This window comes from Strix uralensis, chromosome 3, assembly GCF_047716275.1.
Source record: "Strix uralensis isolate ZFMK-TIS-50842 chromosome 3, bStrUra1, whole genome shotgun sequence".
Classification (NCBI taxonomy): domain Eukaryota; kingdom Metazoa; phylum Chordata; class Aves; order Strigiformes; family Strigidae; genus Strix; species Strix uralensis.
In genome coordinates this window covers 94,253,512-94,268,113 of record NC_133974.1, presented here as the reverse complement: position 1 = coordinate 94,268,113, position 14,602 = coordinate 94,253,512, and the positions used below count along the sequence as shown (strand labels likewise).

The window sequence follows — 14,602 nt, the reverse complement described above, 5'->3', positions numbered from 1 at the left end:
GCCCACACAGCCCACAGTGTTGAAAACAGAGCAGCTTCCTTGGGCTTGGAGGAAAGCAGGGCAGCTTCCTTCTGCCCCACGGGCTGTGGCCACCTGAGGACAGGACAGGGCACGTACCTGATTGCTCGGTCCTTCAACTGCCCCCCACTCAGAAGAGTTCAGCATGGAATTAAGCCAGCGGGCTGACATCCATCCTCTTCGGCCCTGTGAGTAATGCAGGGGCTTCACATGTCTCCCAGCCCTGCCCGGCTCACAGACCCACCGCTGGCAGCCAGCTCAGTGAATCATCTGAAACTTTTATTACACCGATTTGGTTTACAATCTTTGTACTTTGATATTTCCAACAAAAAAGGCAACATTGTGATATACTGTTTGTACATATATAGAGAGACAGACAGAGCTAGATCATATTGACAGAGTTGAAAAGTAAAAACTGTTTCCCAGTGTTCACAAAAGAATTTGTTCGCCACATACCCGCTTCTGCCTTGCTCCGCCTGATGGACACAGACACTCGCAGTGCTGCTGGCTGCCAGCCCCTGGCCAACAAGACCTTTACCCGCGCCATGTCACACCCTTATAGATCAGAAAGGATGGAGTGCGAGGCTGTCCCCCGCAGCAGTGGCTGCGTGAGGGGTACTGACAGGGCTCAGCCCTGAGCCCTCACAGGTCTGTGTAGCTCCCTTCCCAACTATTCACAGATGCTCCAGAGGCTACATCCAAAAGAAATCCTAACCAGCTACAGCAGCTGTGAACCCTCCCCACCCGGGCGTCTCCCACTACTTACTTCCCATCCTCGAGACCGAGGTATTGAATAGATTTATTTGTTTTTATTTGCATTTACAAAATACTTCCACTGAATGACACACCTGAATGAGATGAGAACTCGTGTTCAGAAACAGCAGAAAAGACCCAGATCAGCATCAGGCTGATGAAGGAACAGCTCCAGCAACAAGGGTGGGGTGGGGGCTTAATGAAGGTGGCCTGGTCCTGGGCAAGCCTGCCTGTAGCTCAAAGTACAGGGCTGCATTGGGTCAGCCAGTTGTGCAATGAAAGCTCGTGCTGGGAGGGCAGCGATGAGATCGCTCAGACATGCTAGCAGACACATGAGAAGGAATTGGCCACCAGAACCAGTGAGGAACAGGGATGGAAAGAAAAGGACTTGGGAAAATGTATCATCACCAGAACAACTGTTGACTTGCGTTCCAGGATACTCATGGCTCCTCTTCCTGCAAATGGCCTGAGCACCCTCCAAACCCACTCCTGGGCTGCCACGCAGGAGCATCTGGACAGGTAGCTGCTGCCTGGAGAACCCTTTGCTTTCCCTCTCATCAATCTCTTGGCCAAAAAGCAAAGCCCAAACCAAGCAGCCTGCACCACTCACCCACACCCAAGACCAACAGTTCACTATCCACCAGTTTGCAAGGATTGAAACTATTTCAAATGCTATACACATTGGTTAAAATGAAAGCCCTGACAGCAACAACAGATTGTCTGAGTGTGAATGCTCACATTGTTGGTGGGCCACTTGACAGCTTCAGGTCCAGTTACCATGGTGTGGGACTGCCTTGCAGAGTGGTAACTAGCAGGTCACTCTGTGCTGGGTAGTGCATGTGCCAGCACAGGACCAGTACAGACCCCCTAGCTCTCCCATGAGATCCATCCCCAAGGAGTACTAAGGGGCTTTGAGGAGGGGGGATCAGCTGTGGGACTCCGTCTGGAGGAGGGAATGACCTCTGGCGTCTTGCCTGGGAGCTGGTCTTCCTTCCCACTGCCATCCACTGATGCAGCGCAAGCAGCACTCAGCAGCAGAGGGACCCCAGCTGAGCTGGGAGGAACACCCCTGCCTGTGGGTCTGTCCCAGAGAGATGGTGGGAGACGGGGGGGTGGTCAGGAAGTAAAGGAGGGGGTATGACACAAGGGCTTGCACTTGAACTACACCAGTGGGTGCCCCATCGGGCTGGAGCAGGGGTGCCCGGCTGGCTCCCTCCTGCAGCAGATGGCAAACCCTGCTTCCACTACTCCGAGCGCAGGAGCCCATGGCTGGCTTCCCAAGCCTGGCGGCTTCTGCTCACAGTGACCCAGGCATCAATTTTCAAGGTGTCATGCTGGCATATGTCGTAAACAGGACAGCAGGTTGACTTTGAGCACTGACTGGGGGTGGAGGAGCAGCCTGCCACAAGGATGGACAGAGGCTGTGCATGGAAACAGTCGCTGCGTTCAGCCTCCCTTTGCTCCCATGGAGCTGGATTTGTCCACGCTGAGCTTCTGTCCCTGCCTGATGGGTACCTGCTGGCCCTCTGCACAGACAGCCCAGGTGCTGATGGCTAGGGTTCAGCAGCAGGGGGGAAAATGAGGGGGACAGTGCGCTGTCCCCAAGACAGCACAGTAGAGCTGTCTCCGGGCTGGGTGAGGGCTTGGGCTGGGGCAGGCTTGGAGCATTTCCAGGTTGCCTCTTATAGGGGCAAATGGTGAAACTGGATTGGAGAGTAAATGGCACATTTGTAAAACACAGCACCAAGCACTACTGGCCTGAAACATGCATGGTGCAGGCCATGGCCCTGCACCCCAGACAACTGAGGCAAGCTCTCCTGATCGCTGGGGACCCACTGCTTTATCCTGTCAGCACCTACACCACCCATGGGTGCAGCAGCCTCCCTCCAAACTCCCTCACTAGCTAGCCCTGGCTGGGGCCACACACCGCCCTGCTGACAGGGCATTTTTGGCTAACCTGGACCATGTCCTGCTTCTTCCTTCGGTAGCAGTGAAGAGGGATGAAGCCTGAGCTCATGCAGCTGTGAGGCTGGGGAGCAGCACAGAGCCAAGCCTTGCATCAGCTTCCCTAGGCGAAGGGGATGGCTCAGAAATGAAGCGTTCCTCCTCCCTACAGGCTATGCCTGAAATAGCCAAGCCTGTCAGATCTCTATCCCTGGCTGTGATGGATTAGCCTCTCTAAGGCACAAGGCAATTTATTCATTAGTGACATTTACACCTTGTGGCTGCATTAGCCACTGCGGTTTGGTGACACGTACTCAAGCTGTCAGTGCTGGACTTAGAGGAAACATCACTGCCCTGACAATGCAGCAAGGCTTGGCCTGGGCACCTCAGGTTGGAAATATCTCCTGACTGTCTCCTCAGACAGAGCATGCACAGCTTGTTTTGAATGTCCACTTTGTTCCCCAGCTTCTCCATCAAGTGCCCTGGTCCCTGTTTCCCCCCCAACCCTCCCTGCCTCACAGCACCACTGCTCCAGCACAGCAGCCTCTTGCCCTGTCTTGTCTTCTGTCTCCCATAAAAACCATCGCATCTGCAAAGTCTTTTACAGCTGTTCTCCTACAGCCCCTCCTGCCCACATGTCTTGCTCAGCATTCACATGCTATTCTGCCCTCCTCAGCCAGCTCCTCCATCAGCTGCATCTTGTTCAGCAAAGCTGCCCTCAGTCCCAGTGGAAAAGCACGGAGCCACGTCTGGAGATTCCCCTAGCAGACACGCTGCTTTCACTGTGACCCTGTCCCCTGGTCCCACACTGCCACAACAGCTGACCTGCCTCTCCTCCCCAGGGACAAGCACCAGGGCTCTGCAGATCAGGACCACCAAAATGTTAAGGCCTTCTGTTTTCTAATTTCAGTCTGTTGAACTTACCCTGCCTACAAAGGCTCAGAGAAGCGCTGTGAAATTCTCTGAGAAAGCATAAAGTGATGCAGAAGTGAGGCCAGGACATGCTGCAATGCTCTGCAGGCTGTGCTGTCTCTCTACCAAGCAAGCACGAGGCATGCCAGGGCAGGGAGCATTGCTGGAAGGCTGTGCATGGGCAAACCAGCAGGTTGTAGTGAGGTCTGGCCACCAGCACGCCTGAGGTCATCATGTGTCTGCTGGCATTCCACGGCCAGCCCACAGCACCTAGCAGGGAGTGGACCGAAATGATGCGAATGCACGGCCTAGGAGTTCAGGGGAGGGGGGTGCTTTCGCTAGCTCAGAGGAATGACAGTTTGCACATCAGGTTTGGGGAGGGTGAGAAGAGCTGGAGAGTATTGGCCAGGGAGCAGATCCAGCAGCTCTCCCGTTTCAGGCAGCCAGCAAGAGATTAGCTTGTTCTCAAACACAGCTTGCTCCATGCTTTTATCCCTGCTCCCTACCACTCGCTGCAGCAAATATGACACTTCACACCATCTCCTCACAAAAACCAGGTCAGGAGTTTCATCTCACGGGGAACAAGCAATGCTCTGTCACCCTGCAAAGCCCCTTGCTGCAAGGACAGATGAGCGAGACCGAACCAAAGCCACAAACACACCAACCCTCTGAGGGGCCACGGGTCCTGGCCACGCATACAAGCACACAGAAGCCCGCCCTGACACACACACATATGTGGGTGTATGGCCAGGACACACCTCCCGGGGCAGAGGAAGACTTTAACCTCCATCCTCCGTTCCTGATCAGCCTACCCCACTGCAAAGCCAAAGGGCCACCATCCCAATCTTCCTTCAGCATTTCTTCTCCACCAGCACTTCACATTTCTAACAGAGCTGGCTGAAGTGGAGTGTTTAAACCCACTTCATCATCAAAACTTAATTTTTTTTAAGCAAGGAACAGCAACCTGAAACACTTCTCACAACTGTTAAGGCCTTTTAGTCTCATTTCAGTTTGAGAAAGTCCTTGGCATTTCCAAAGTGAAATCCTATTATTTTGGGTTCTCTATGTCACCACTTTTTCCCCAGCTGGCTGAACAGTGCTGTGCATGCTGCTTTGTCAGATGCACCGTTATTTTCATTCCGCTCTGCTCGGCCCCCGGGGACAGGCTCTCCCTGGGAGGGCAGGTGCTGCACAAACAGACCCCACCAGCTTCTGGCTGGGTTGAGCAGGAGGTGACGGCTGCTTTCAGCTGATCCTCTCTCTGCATTTGCTTCTGGAGACATATAGACTCAGGCTTGGGTTTTTCCAAACGTTTTCACCCTGACCGGTTCAGGGACTGCCACCCAAAGTCCGAATTCATGGCACAGCAGCTGATGGTGCTGCTAATGGACATTGGGACCATGGGACTGATACAAAATACTAAGTCATCTCACCACATTCTAGCTAGGCTTTTTCTTTCACTAATGTGAGTAGCTAAGATCGCAGAAGCAGCTTGGGCTGATGGAGTGTGAAAGAACCTCATGTGTCTGTGTGTGAAGTTACTTTGCTCTACAAAATCCGTGAAATTATAATCACAGTAGGTGATGCATCCGTTCCCAAAGTTCAAAGGACTGGGGAGGGTTCAGGATGGGCACCAATTTCTCACAAGCTTCATTTCCCCAAATGAAGTTTACGAAAATCAAATGAACGAACAAAAAGCCCAACAAAAACAGTCTTCCTCGGGAGCAGGGGAGGAATAAAACCCACTTAGCTTTCCAGCAGCCACTGTGCTTATTCTCAGTGCTGGATGGCCATGTTGCACATTGTAATGGGCTCCTGAAAACTCGGCAGCTTCTGGAAGTGTTGCATAGGTGGACGATGTACCTGTTAGTAGAGCCTGTTTACGAGCTGCAGGAAGAGGAGCTTGCTGAACTCCACAAAGAAACTGTCCCTCCCCCAAGACAGACAGACGAGGTGAGGAGGGAAGGAAGAAGGGGAGCCCATGAGGCCATCGGTCTTGCAGCTTCAGTTTTGTCCTTGGGACATCTTTTCCCTTGTGTGTGGAAAGGCTATGGTCCTGTGGGAGAAGGCTCCTCTCCCAGTGCAGTGGAGGTCAATTTGCTTGTTAGCTTGCTTTTGAGGGAGTTGATGAGATCGCATCCATGGGCATAACATTTCCCTCGGCAGAGCAGCTGTGATGGAGGCAGTAGAGCAGAACAATTCAACCCACTGCTTGCAGAGACAGTAGATATTCAACATTCATTCATGTTGGCCAAATCCCAACATGAACTCTATGCATCAAGGCAACATTGTGACAGATCAATTTGTCTGGTCTCAAGGACAGACCACACTGAGGAGTTGCTAAGCCAAGCTCACATTGGTATAGTACCACTGGCTTCAATAAAATTACACTAGGAATGAACATAGCCCATTAATTTCTACCTGAAATGTGACTAAGCCCCTTTCCCCTTTTTGCAGAATGCCCACAGGTAAAAGAGCCCTAGGCAGGCTCAGCCCCAAGTCCCCACTGGGCTCCCAGGTCCTATGAACGAGCCTTTGGTCCCCGTGCATACCTGGCTCGGTGGAGACTCTAGGCCCACGTGCATCACAGGAGGCAGCAGAGCTAACACTTAAACCATGTCCCTTTTCTGAGATTATCTGGATCCAGATCATATTCATACAGACCTTATTCTAACCACCGAGTATGAATGAAACATGATTAGAAGCACGTATCACAAATTGAGACTTATAGCTCTTTGGTAACACAACTTCTTGGTGGTAGTGTAGTATTTCAGACCCATGTCCTACAGCTACTGCAGCAGAGTAGGAGCACATTGCAGCAAAGTTGTACCCTGCTAAAAGTAAGGCAGCACCCTGGTAATACTAGACAGCAGTACTGAAGCTGTGGTTGGAAAGGCTGGAAGGAGAGCTTAAAAGGTATTGTTCTTCCCACAGGCTAATCATCAGGCACTGTTTAACCAACATCGGATGCTACCTAACTTTCTTAAGCTTTCACTTAATAAACCTCTTCCTGCAGTCTCCTCCCCATGGGCATCCATCAGAGTTACTAAACAGCTCTGCAGCCTCTTGAGTGGAGAGACAATAAAGGGGGCAGGGACATGCTGGGTCTGTAACGTGCATTTTATGGGGAGCAGAAAGGGAAGGGGGTGTGCTTGTTTGACATCAGAAGAACAGCAGCTTCCCCAGCACTAATCCTTGTGACTCTGGAAGGCTTGGCCTTGGCCATAAACTGAGATTCCCTCTTCCTGTCCTAACAGATATCCCCATAGTTGCTCAGCCCAAAAGCCCTCTCTGAAATCTCCCTCCTTGGTGTGGTCTGCATCACACACAGTGGGCTCAAGAAGTACCACCAGGCTGGTTGGTGTCACCACCTGGTTCTGCGCAAGCAAAGTGCTAGGCACTATCTGGGAAGCTTCCACTGTGTGCTGGAAGATGGATAAATGGGTGGTGATGTGCCCTGAAGATCATCTAATCCAGAGCTTCCCACATGCTCATTCTCTCTCCTTCTCTAGTTCAGGAAAGCTGGAGAGCTTTTAAGTACCTGGCAAGCATACTGGCAGCAAAAGGAAACACCAAATAGCTCAAACTTATTGTCCAGCCTTGCAGCAGTAAGGACTAGCTCTCTTCTAGGGATGTATTAGTGCCATGAAGGGCCAGGAAGAGGAGCTGGCAGTGTTCCTGCCTCACTCATCCCGGTATGTGAGGAAAGCCTGCTGACAAGTGCAATGCTGAGCCTGGCTCTTGGCCCATGGAAAGCTGCAATGGGTGAATGACGTATGGAAAAAACCAAAGCCGTCTGACTGCGGAGATCCTCTACTTATTGCCCCCTCATACTGACAAGCACCTGGCTTTCACCTTCCCAGAGGGTGATGCAGGCTGTCCTGCTTTCCTTGCTTTCCAGCAGCTGTGTACTTCACTTACTTTGAAGAGATCTTCTGCACCAGAAATGAGGACACAGCCACCCTGACAGACCAAGGTATTGCTTATGCCTTTGGCCCTCTCCTCTTGCCCAGACCAGGCTCAGAGCAGGAAGGACAGACTCGCTACACAGGAAAAACTTCTGCACGACCATGCAAGCCAGGGTTTGCCCAGTTTGATCCTGGGGGAAAGAAGACCCTGGGACTGGTGAAGGAAAGGCTGCAGAGACCAGATAACACCTGCTTGTGTCGAGAAGGCCATGGGGAAAAGGAGCTGAGCCAATTAGACTCACCGGTCAATGAAGGAGAAGTAATGGGATTAAGATACAGCAGGGAGGATTCAGGTTAGATATAAGGGAGCAGGCTATCATGAGAGGAGCAGGCTGGGCCATCGAATGAGCTGCCAAAGGAATCATCATCACCAACACAGACACGGCAGAGAGCAGACACAAGTCTGCAGGAAGAGCAGATGCCCGACTGCTGCTCAGCCGGGAGCTGTAGCGGGTGGATGTCTGTGTACCGAGGAGATGGGACCACTCCATCACGGAGAGGCTGTGTGCCAGAACAGGGACAGACAGTCTCTGGATGTCTGTGCTGATAGCCTGAGCTACAAGGAGAACTAAATCAGCTGCCCTTTGCCCAGGGCCCTAGGGTCCCTCACCAACACTTAGGAGGAAACCTATACACGCACACCCTTTCTGCCGGCTGTGTCCCATGCCGGGAGTGGGAAGGGAGAGCCCAGTTCTCTGCTATGAACTTCCCTGCCTGGCTAGACATGCTGTCCTGCTGTTGCAGGCAGGGAGGAGAGGGGAGCACAACCCCAGTTTTAGTCTGTCCTCTTCAGTTCCACCACTTCTCTGCCAAGTCACCAGGCAGCTCCTGTCCCTCCTGCTCAGCCCTGCTCCCCTTCCATGCCCAAGTGTGCCATCCCCCTTTCCTGAGCCTAAGAGAGGGCAGGAAGGTCTCCAGCCTGGTGAGAATGGAGTAAGATAGACTGGGAGGGGGGGGGGGGGCAGCTCCACCAGGTGCAGTGGGGTAGCAGGGCCAGGAATATGAAGAAAGGATCTCCAAGAAATCCTGGCACGCAGTGGGGAGCGCTAACTAGAGACGTCCCACCTCTCCAGGGTGCTGTGGGTCTGGTACAGCCACAGACCGTGGCACTGGGACTACATCTGGGACTCAGCTGCCGCTGGCACTATGTGCATGGGGAAGGTGTTCAGCAACAGGGAGACTCTGCACAGATCCTGCTGGCCAGAGCAGCAGCCGTGGCTCAAAGATACATCTGTCCACCTGGACAGACCACCTCCAGAATAAGATTTCATGGGTGAAAATGGGGCTGGAGGAACAAGTTGAGGCAATCTCATGAAAAGGCCCAGAAAGAGCCAAGAACAAAGTGCCTGAAAGCAGAACTCTACTGCAGGTGCTAAAGGACAGGGGCACAGAGACCCCACTAATCTGTCTCTACTGTGAGGACTGTCTTTGCCCCAGGGAACTAAAAGGCCTGCCAAATCTTAGATAAATCCATCTGTCCAAGGCACCTTGAAGGCTGGAGACAGAAAGACGAGCCATCACAGCCTAATTTCAGCAATGTGTATGAGATTTCAAAGAGAACATGTTGAGAAGGACAAATGGACACATTCCTCACTGTTGCAGCTCCATTGACTGAACATCTCCTGATTCACTGGGACATACAAGTACATACCATTATCTCCCCAGAGTCACAAGGATGCTCAGCATTGGCCTTGGCTTACATTAGGCCCTTGGAGAGAGCAGCACAAGCGCACAGCAAGCCAAATATCATCACTAAGCAAGGAAATCCCAGGTCAGCCAAGGGGGCTGTAGCTGCTGTCACCCAGTCTGAATCTGTGCCAGTAATAATGAGAACAAAACACAGAGAGGGATTTGCCCAAACTGGAGACCTTGTGCTTCCCTGTTCTCAAAGCAACCCTCTTATTTAAGCCAACATCTAGGTCTGGTAGTGAGAGTAAGGGCAGATTACAAGACAGAATCATAACGGAGTGGGATTTTCAGGGCCTTTATTCAAACAACCATTGTTTGGAGTCTAGCACGTGAGATCCAGGAGGGCAAGATGACCTGAAGGGCAAGAGATGCTGACCAGGAAGACACAAAGAGCAGAAGGACAGACAAAAGCCAAGTGAAGCCTTACAATGCCCACAGGCCCTGGCCACTCCAGGCTTGCCAGCAAGAGATGATTTTCAAAAGCAGACTGATGTGGTGGAAGGGTGCACTTGCAGCCTCCCCAAGACCTGGGAGATGAAGCAGTACAGCAGCATGACTACAGAAACAGACACTTCATTAACAGTTGGCAGGAGGAAGACAGGCTGGACTAAATGCCTCACTGTTTGCTGTTACATCTTGCCCTTCTGCAATGGATGTGGAAGCAGACACCAAGCTCGAAAGCCCAGGTGCTAATGGATTGCTCTTGTCACCCAAGACCTACTGCTCTCAGCTGTTGTTTGCCCCAGCTGATGACGGAAGCGTGGTGAGGCTGAGGAGCAGTAGTCTGAAGAAATCGCTGGCTGATTTGGCATGCACTCCCCCAAAGAGCTGACTGAAAAGGAGACAGATTTTCTGAGAACAGGGACACGAGGGATCCAGGGATGTGTTGACAGAAAAGGAAAATCTGGGTGCTTGCATGCTGCAGCCACTGAGACAGCTTCAGTGACATGAAGGCTCCTTGCCCAACATCACTGAGACTCTTTCCAGCAGGATAGAAGGGGCAGCACAAACCTCAGAGCAGGCCAGCCTGTCCTGACAAGAGTGAGGCAGAGGAACACAGGGGCTAATGGGCTGCACAGAAGCTACCTCACTTCTCACGGCCTGACACCTCTCTGCAAAAACCTCTGTAGCGCAAAATGCTCCGTTTTAAGCAGATTTCCCTCTAACGTATCCCCAGCCTCTGTTATGCACAGCATCCCTCAGAGCAGATGCCTCCATGTCTCCCACCTGTATGTCCTGCACCCACAGTGGGGCCCCACAGAAAGGGAATCCCTTTGCTCCTCATTTCCCCAGCCCAGGTTCCCGACGCTCCAGCGTGCTTTTTTGCATTTCTCCCTCCCAGCCCCTCAGAGCTCTCTGCCAAAACCAGGCTGCCAGGAGCCTGCAGCTCAGAGCCTGCAGCCAGAGCCCATATCCTTATCTTATGCAAAAATCACTCTTACAAGACGCGCGCTAACCTGATGCTCTATTATCAATAGGTGAACTGCAACTGAACCTACCAGAGCCTTCCCTGATGCTTGTATGAACTGATTAGGACTCACTTCAAAGCTAGGAAGGGACCCCAGCCACTTGACACATCACCTATTACCACGATGCCTGTCTCAGTGCCATCCTCTCCCCCTTCCCCAGCTCACCCGGGGCCTCCCATTTTCTCTTTCCAGCTGAGTGTTCCTCCAGCAAGCAGATCAGTAGTGCCACAGATCTCTGCTCCATCTGGGTTTGAACATTCATCCCTTCCCCACTGCTGCCTGTCTGCTATAATCCCAAACAGAAAGCCCTTTACCTAGGGGATGCTGACTCTCAGAGCTGGCGTGCCAAAGCTTCCTAAGGAGCCGAGCCTGGGATCCTCTGGAGGTGGTGCCATTCCCAGCAGTGAGAACAGAGTAACAGTCGGAGCGTGGTCTAAAAAAAAACAGTGGGGAGGGTGGGGAACAGTTGGGGGGAAGGGGAAGAGCTGGATTTGTGGCTTTCAGCCTTTGCTCTAACCTGCTGCTCAGCTCCACATGCCTGGATGCCCCAGACCTTTAGGCACAGGCAGTTACATGCTGCTCCCAAGGGGCCCGTTCCCCTCCACCCTGCGAGGGGTCTCGCTCCAGCATGGGCAGCGGGGTGGGCAGAGGTGCGGCAGGGTGCTTTCTGGTGGCTGCTGGTTCTTCAGAGCACAAGCCAGCCTGGAGCCAGGACTGGGAGCCAAAGCCCTCCCCTTCCTGCATCAGGCCTGTCTTTTCATTCCCTACTTTGGATCTTGATGCCATGAATTATGGTTTTGGGGTTGGTTTGGCTGGGAAGGTGGGTTTTTTTGCATGTGGTGGTCGGTCTAGAGTTCTGTGCCATGTCAGGGGGAGCATCAGCACTCACCCCTCTGGGAGGTCAGAGCCCCGGCGAGGGGAGCTTTCGCTGGCTGCCAGAGCGAGATGCCATGTCCGCTCCATCCTGATGTCCTCCTAGGCCATCTCCCTCCCCTGTGCTCCTCTCCCCAAATCCTGCACTGGCTCGGGCCAGGCAACAGACAACGAGATCTCACCGCCCTCTGCTTTCACAGTGAGGTCTCCACGCAGGACCCGTTGCGATGGAGGTGACGGTGATCGTGGTTCAGGCAGCCTTCGTTGCGGTGCACGATGAGGATGGGGAAGTAGAGGGCGTCCTGGTAAGGAGGGGGGTCCTCCTCCTCCACAGTCACCTGGCTGGAGAGGCGGGTCTGCTCCGTGGGGCAGCTCTGCTCGTTCAGGCTCCCGCTCCGGCTCTGCCAGAGGCAGCTGCGTCGCGAGCCGTACAGGCGGCCCAGGGAGAAACGGCTGCTGCTGAAGGGGATCCTGGGGCTGCCGTTGCAGATGCTCAGGGCACTGCGGGAGAAGATGGAGGAGCTGCTTATAGTCCTGTGGCACCGCTCGCAGTTCTGCCGGTAGCCCCCATACCGGCAAGCAGAGTAGCTAGTGCAGCCAGAGAGCCCCACCAAGTCCATCAGGACTGCTTCCGAGTAGCTGGGCACCAGTTGCTGGTTGGATCGGATGTGCCACTCCAGCTCGGTGCTGTCCACCGTGTTGACACGGGGCATCCTCCGGCAGAATGAACGCTCCTCGGCCGGTGTCACTGCCACATAGTCGAACCCAAAGAGTTTCTCCACGTGGTAATGGACATAAGAGGTGCGGTATTCATTTAGCACCCGCAGGGGCCAGGATAGGGTCAGCAGAGCCGCCACCCAGAAGACATAGTGGGATACATACCAAGGCAGGTTGTCTGGGTCAGAAAAGGCCACCATGTATTCTTTGAAGTCCACGTTTTTGAGGTGCATCCCCTCCCTGGCCTCCATGTAGTCATCTAGGCCCTCATTCTCCGTGAAAAAGCGGGCCCGCTGGGTCAAGTAGGAGTTCTCTGACTCCACATTGGCAAAGCTGAAACACTTGGTGAAGCGGAGCCGCGTGGCCGGGTAGCTCTCCAAGTCGATGAGGTCCTTGGAGATGTCCTTAACTCCACAATTGGAATAATCAAACTCGGCCTCTGCCACATGGGTGTTGACCCGCTCGTGGTACACTTGCGTGGTGGTGTAGGCATCCCCATTGCGGTAGCGGGTAACCTGCCGGGTCCTGCGGACGTAATGGTAGCTGATGGCCTTCCACCAGATGCAGGGAGTTGCCTGCTGCATCCGCTGCACACGCTCGTGCACGCTCTCCACGTCCACTTTGTACTGCAGCTCGTTGCGGGTGTAGCAGTGCCAGCACTCCACCAGGTACACCACGTAGAGCATCACCAGGAAGGCCAAGGGGATGTAGACATAGCCGTTGGAACAGGGGCTGTCGTGGTACATCATGGACTTGCCCTTGTAAGCGCTGTCAAAGGTCAGCCGGGTCACCTTGGTGACGTGGCACCAGGTCATGGCTCCCATGCAGCCGTACATGAGGAGGGACAGCAGCAGGCATTTCCAGTGGGACTCTCGGCACAGGGACTTGCTGAGAGACTGCTTCACTGGCCGCTGCTGCTCCGGGAGACCGGGAAGAAGGGGAGAGAAAACAAGAGAGGAGTCAGTAGGGTGCAGCAGCAGGGGGAGAGGGAGCAGGCAACACAGTGCCACGGTGGCACCTGTAGCTCCACGAATGGGGACAAAATAGCAGACACTGTGGGGCTCCTAGCCTCAGCAGGCAGGCCGGAGGCCAGGATCGCCCCCAGGATGACAGTTCTGCAGTGTGGGCAGCCGTCACCCCCCCTTCCCTCTGTGGTGCTCTGCCCCTCCGTGGGAGATGGCCAGAGGACAGCTGGATGTGGAGGAGAGCATCAGACGGCAACTCTGCCAGCCTGCACCCTGAGCATGCTCCTTCTTCAGTGGGGAGTAACCCCCACCACTGCCGCATCCCGGACAGGGCTATTGAAGCACAGCAAGATGGAGGCTGGGGATCTATGTCACATATCTCGGCTCCTGCACCAATCCCACCAGTGCAGCCAGCTCTAACTGATGGGTTGTCCCAGCTGAACACCTCACCACACCTCTCACTGCTCGCACACAAGTCTCTCCCCCTTTCCCGGTCATGACCAACAGCAACATTCAAGTTTAGAATCATAGAATCATTTAGGCTGGAAAAGACCTTTAAGGTCATCAAGTCCAACCATTAACCTAGCACTGCCAAGTCCACCACTAAACCATGTTCCTAAGTGCCACATCGACATGTCTTTTGAATACCTCCAGGGATGGTGACTCAAGCACTACCCTGGGCAGTCTGTTCTAATGCTTGACAACCCTTTCAGTGAAGAAATTTTTCATAATATTCAATCTAAACCTCCCCTGGTGCAACTTGAGGCCATTTCCTCTTGTCCTATTGCTTGTTACTTGGGAGAGGAGACTGACACCCACCTTGTTACAACCTCCTTTCAGGTAGTTTCAGGTAAAGAGTAATAAGATCTCCCCTGAGCTTCCTTTTCTCCAGGCTAAACAACCCCAGTTCCCTCAGCCACTCCTCATAAGACTTGTGCTCTAGACTCTTCACCAGCTCCATTGTTCTTCTTTGGACACACTCCAGCCCCTCAATGTCTTTCTTGTAGTGAGAGGACCAAAACTGAACACAGTAATAGAGGTGTGGCCTCACCAGTGCTGAGTACAGGGATAAGATCGCTTCCCTAGTCCTGCTGGCCACACTATTTCTGATACAAGCCAGGATGCCAAGAAGGCCACCTGGGCACACTGCCAGCTCATATTCAACTGGCTGTCAACCAACACCCCCAGGTCCTTTTCTGCCAGGCAGCTTTCCAGCCACTCTTCCCCAAGCCTGTAGCGTTGCATGGAGCTGTTGTGACTCAAGTCCAGGAGGTGGCACTTGGCCTTGTTGAAC

The 14,602-nt window shown here is 53.4% G+C and overlaps 1 protein-coding gene across 6 annotated transcripts in view; it reads right to left on the bottom strand.

Annotated features, from left to right (window-relative positions):
• Positions 1-276: 276 nt before the first annotated feature.
• Positions 277-14,602, bottom strand: part of TMEM151B (transmembrane protein 151B) — a 30,527-nt gene continuing 16,201 nt past the window's right edge. For 3 of the 6 annotated variants that reach the window (XM_074863462.1, XM_074863461.1, XM_074863460.1), the window contains one exon: positions 277-13,257. In XM_074863462.1, coding sequence (XP_074719563.1) covers positions 11,821-13,179 — 1,359 coding nt within the window. In that variant the 5' untranslated portion in view covers positions 13,180-13,257 and the 3' untranslated portion in view covers positions 277-11,820. The remainder of the gene's footprint in view (positions 13,258-14,602) is intronic. The other 3 variants (XR_012628243.1, XR_012628241.1, XR_012628242.1) reach the window with 3 other exon arrangements.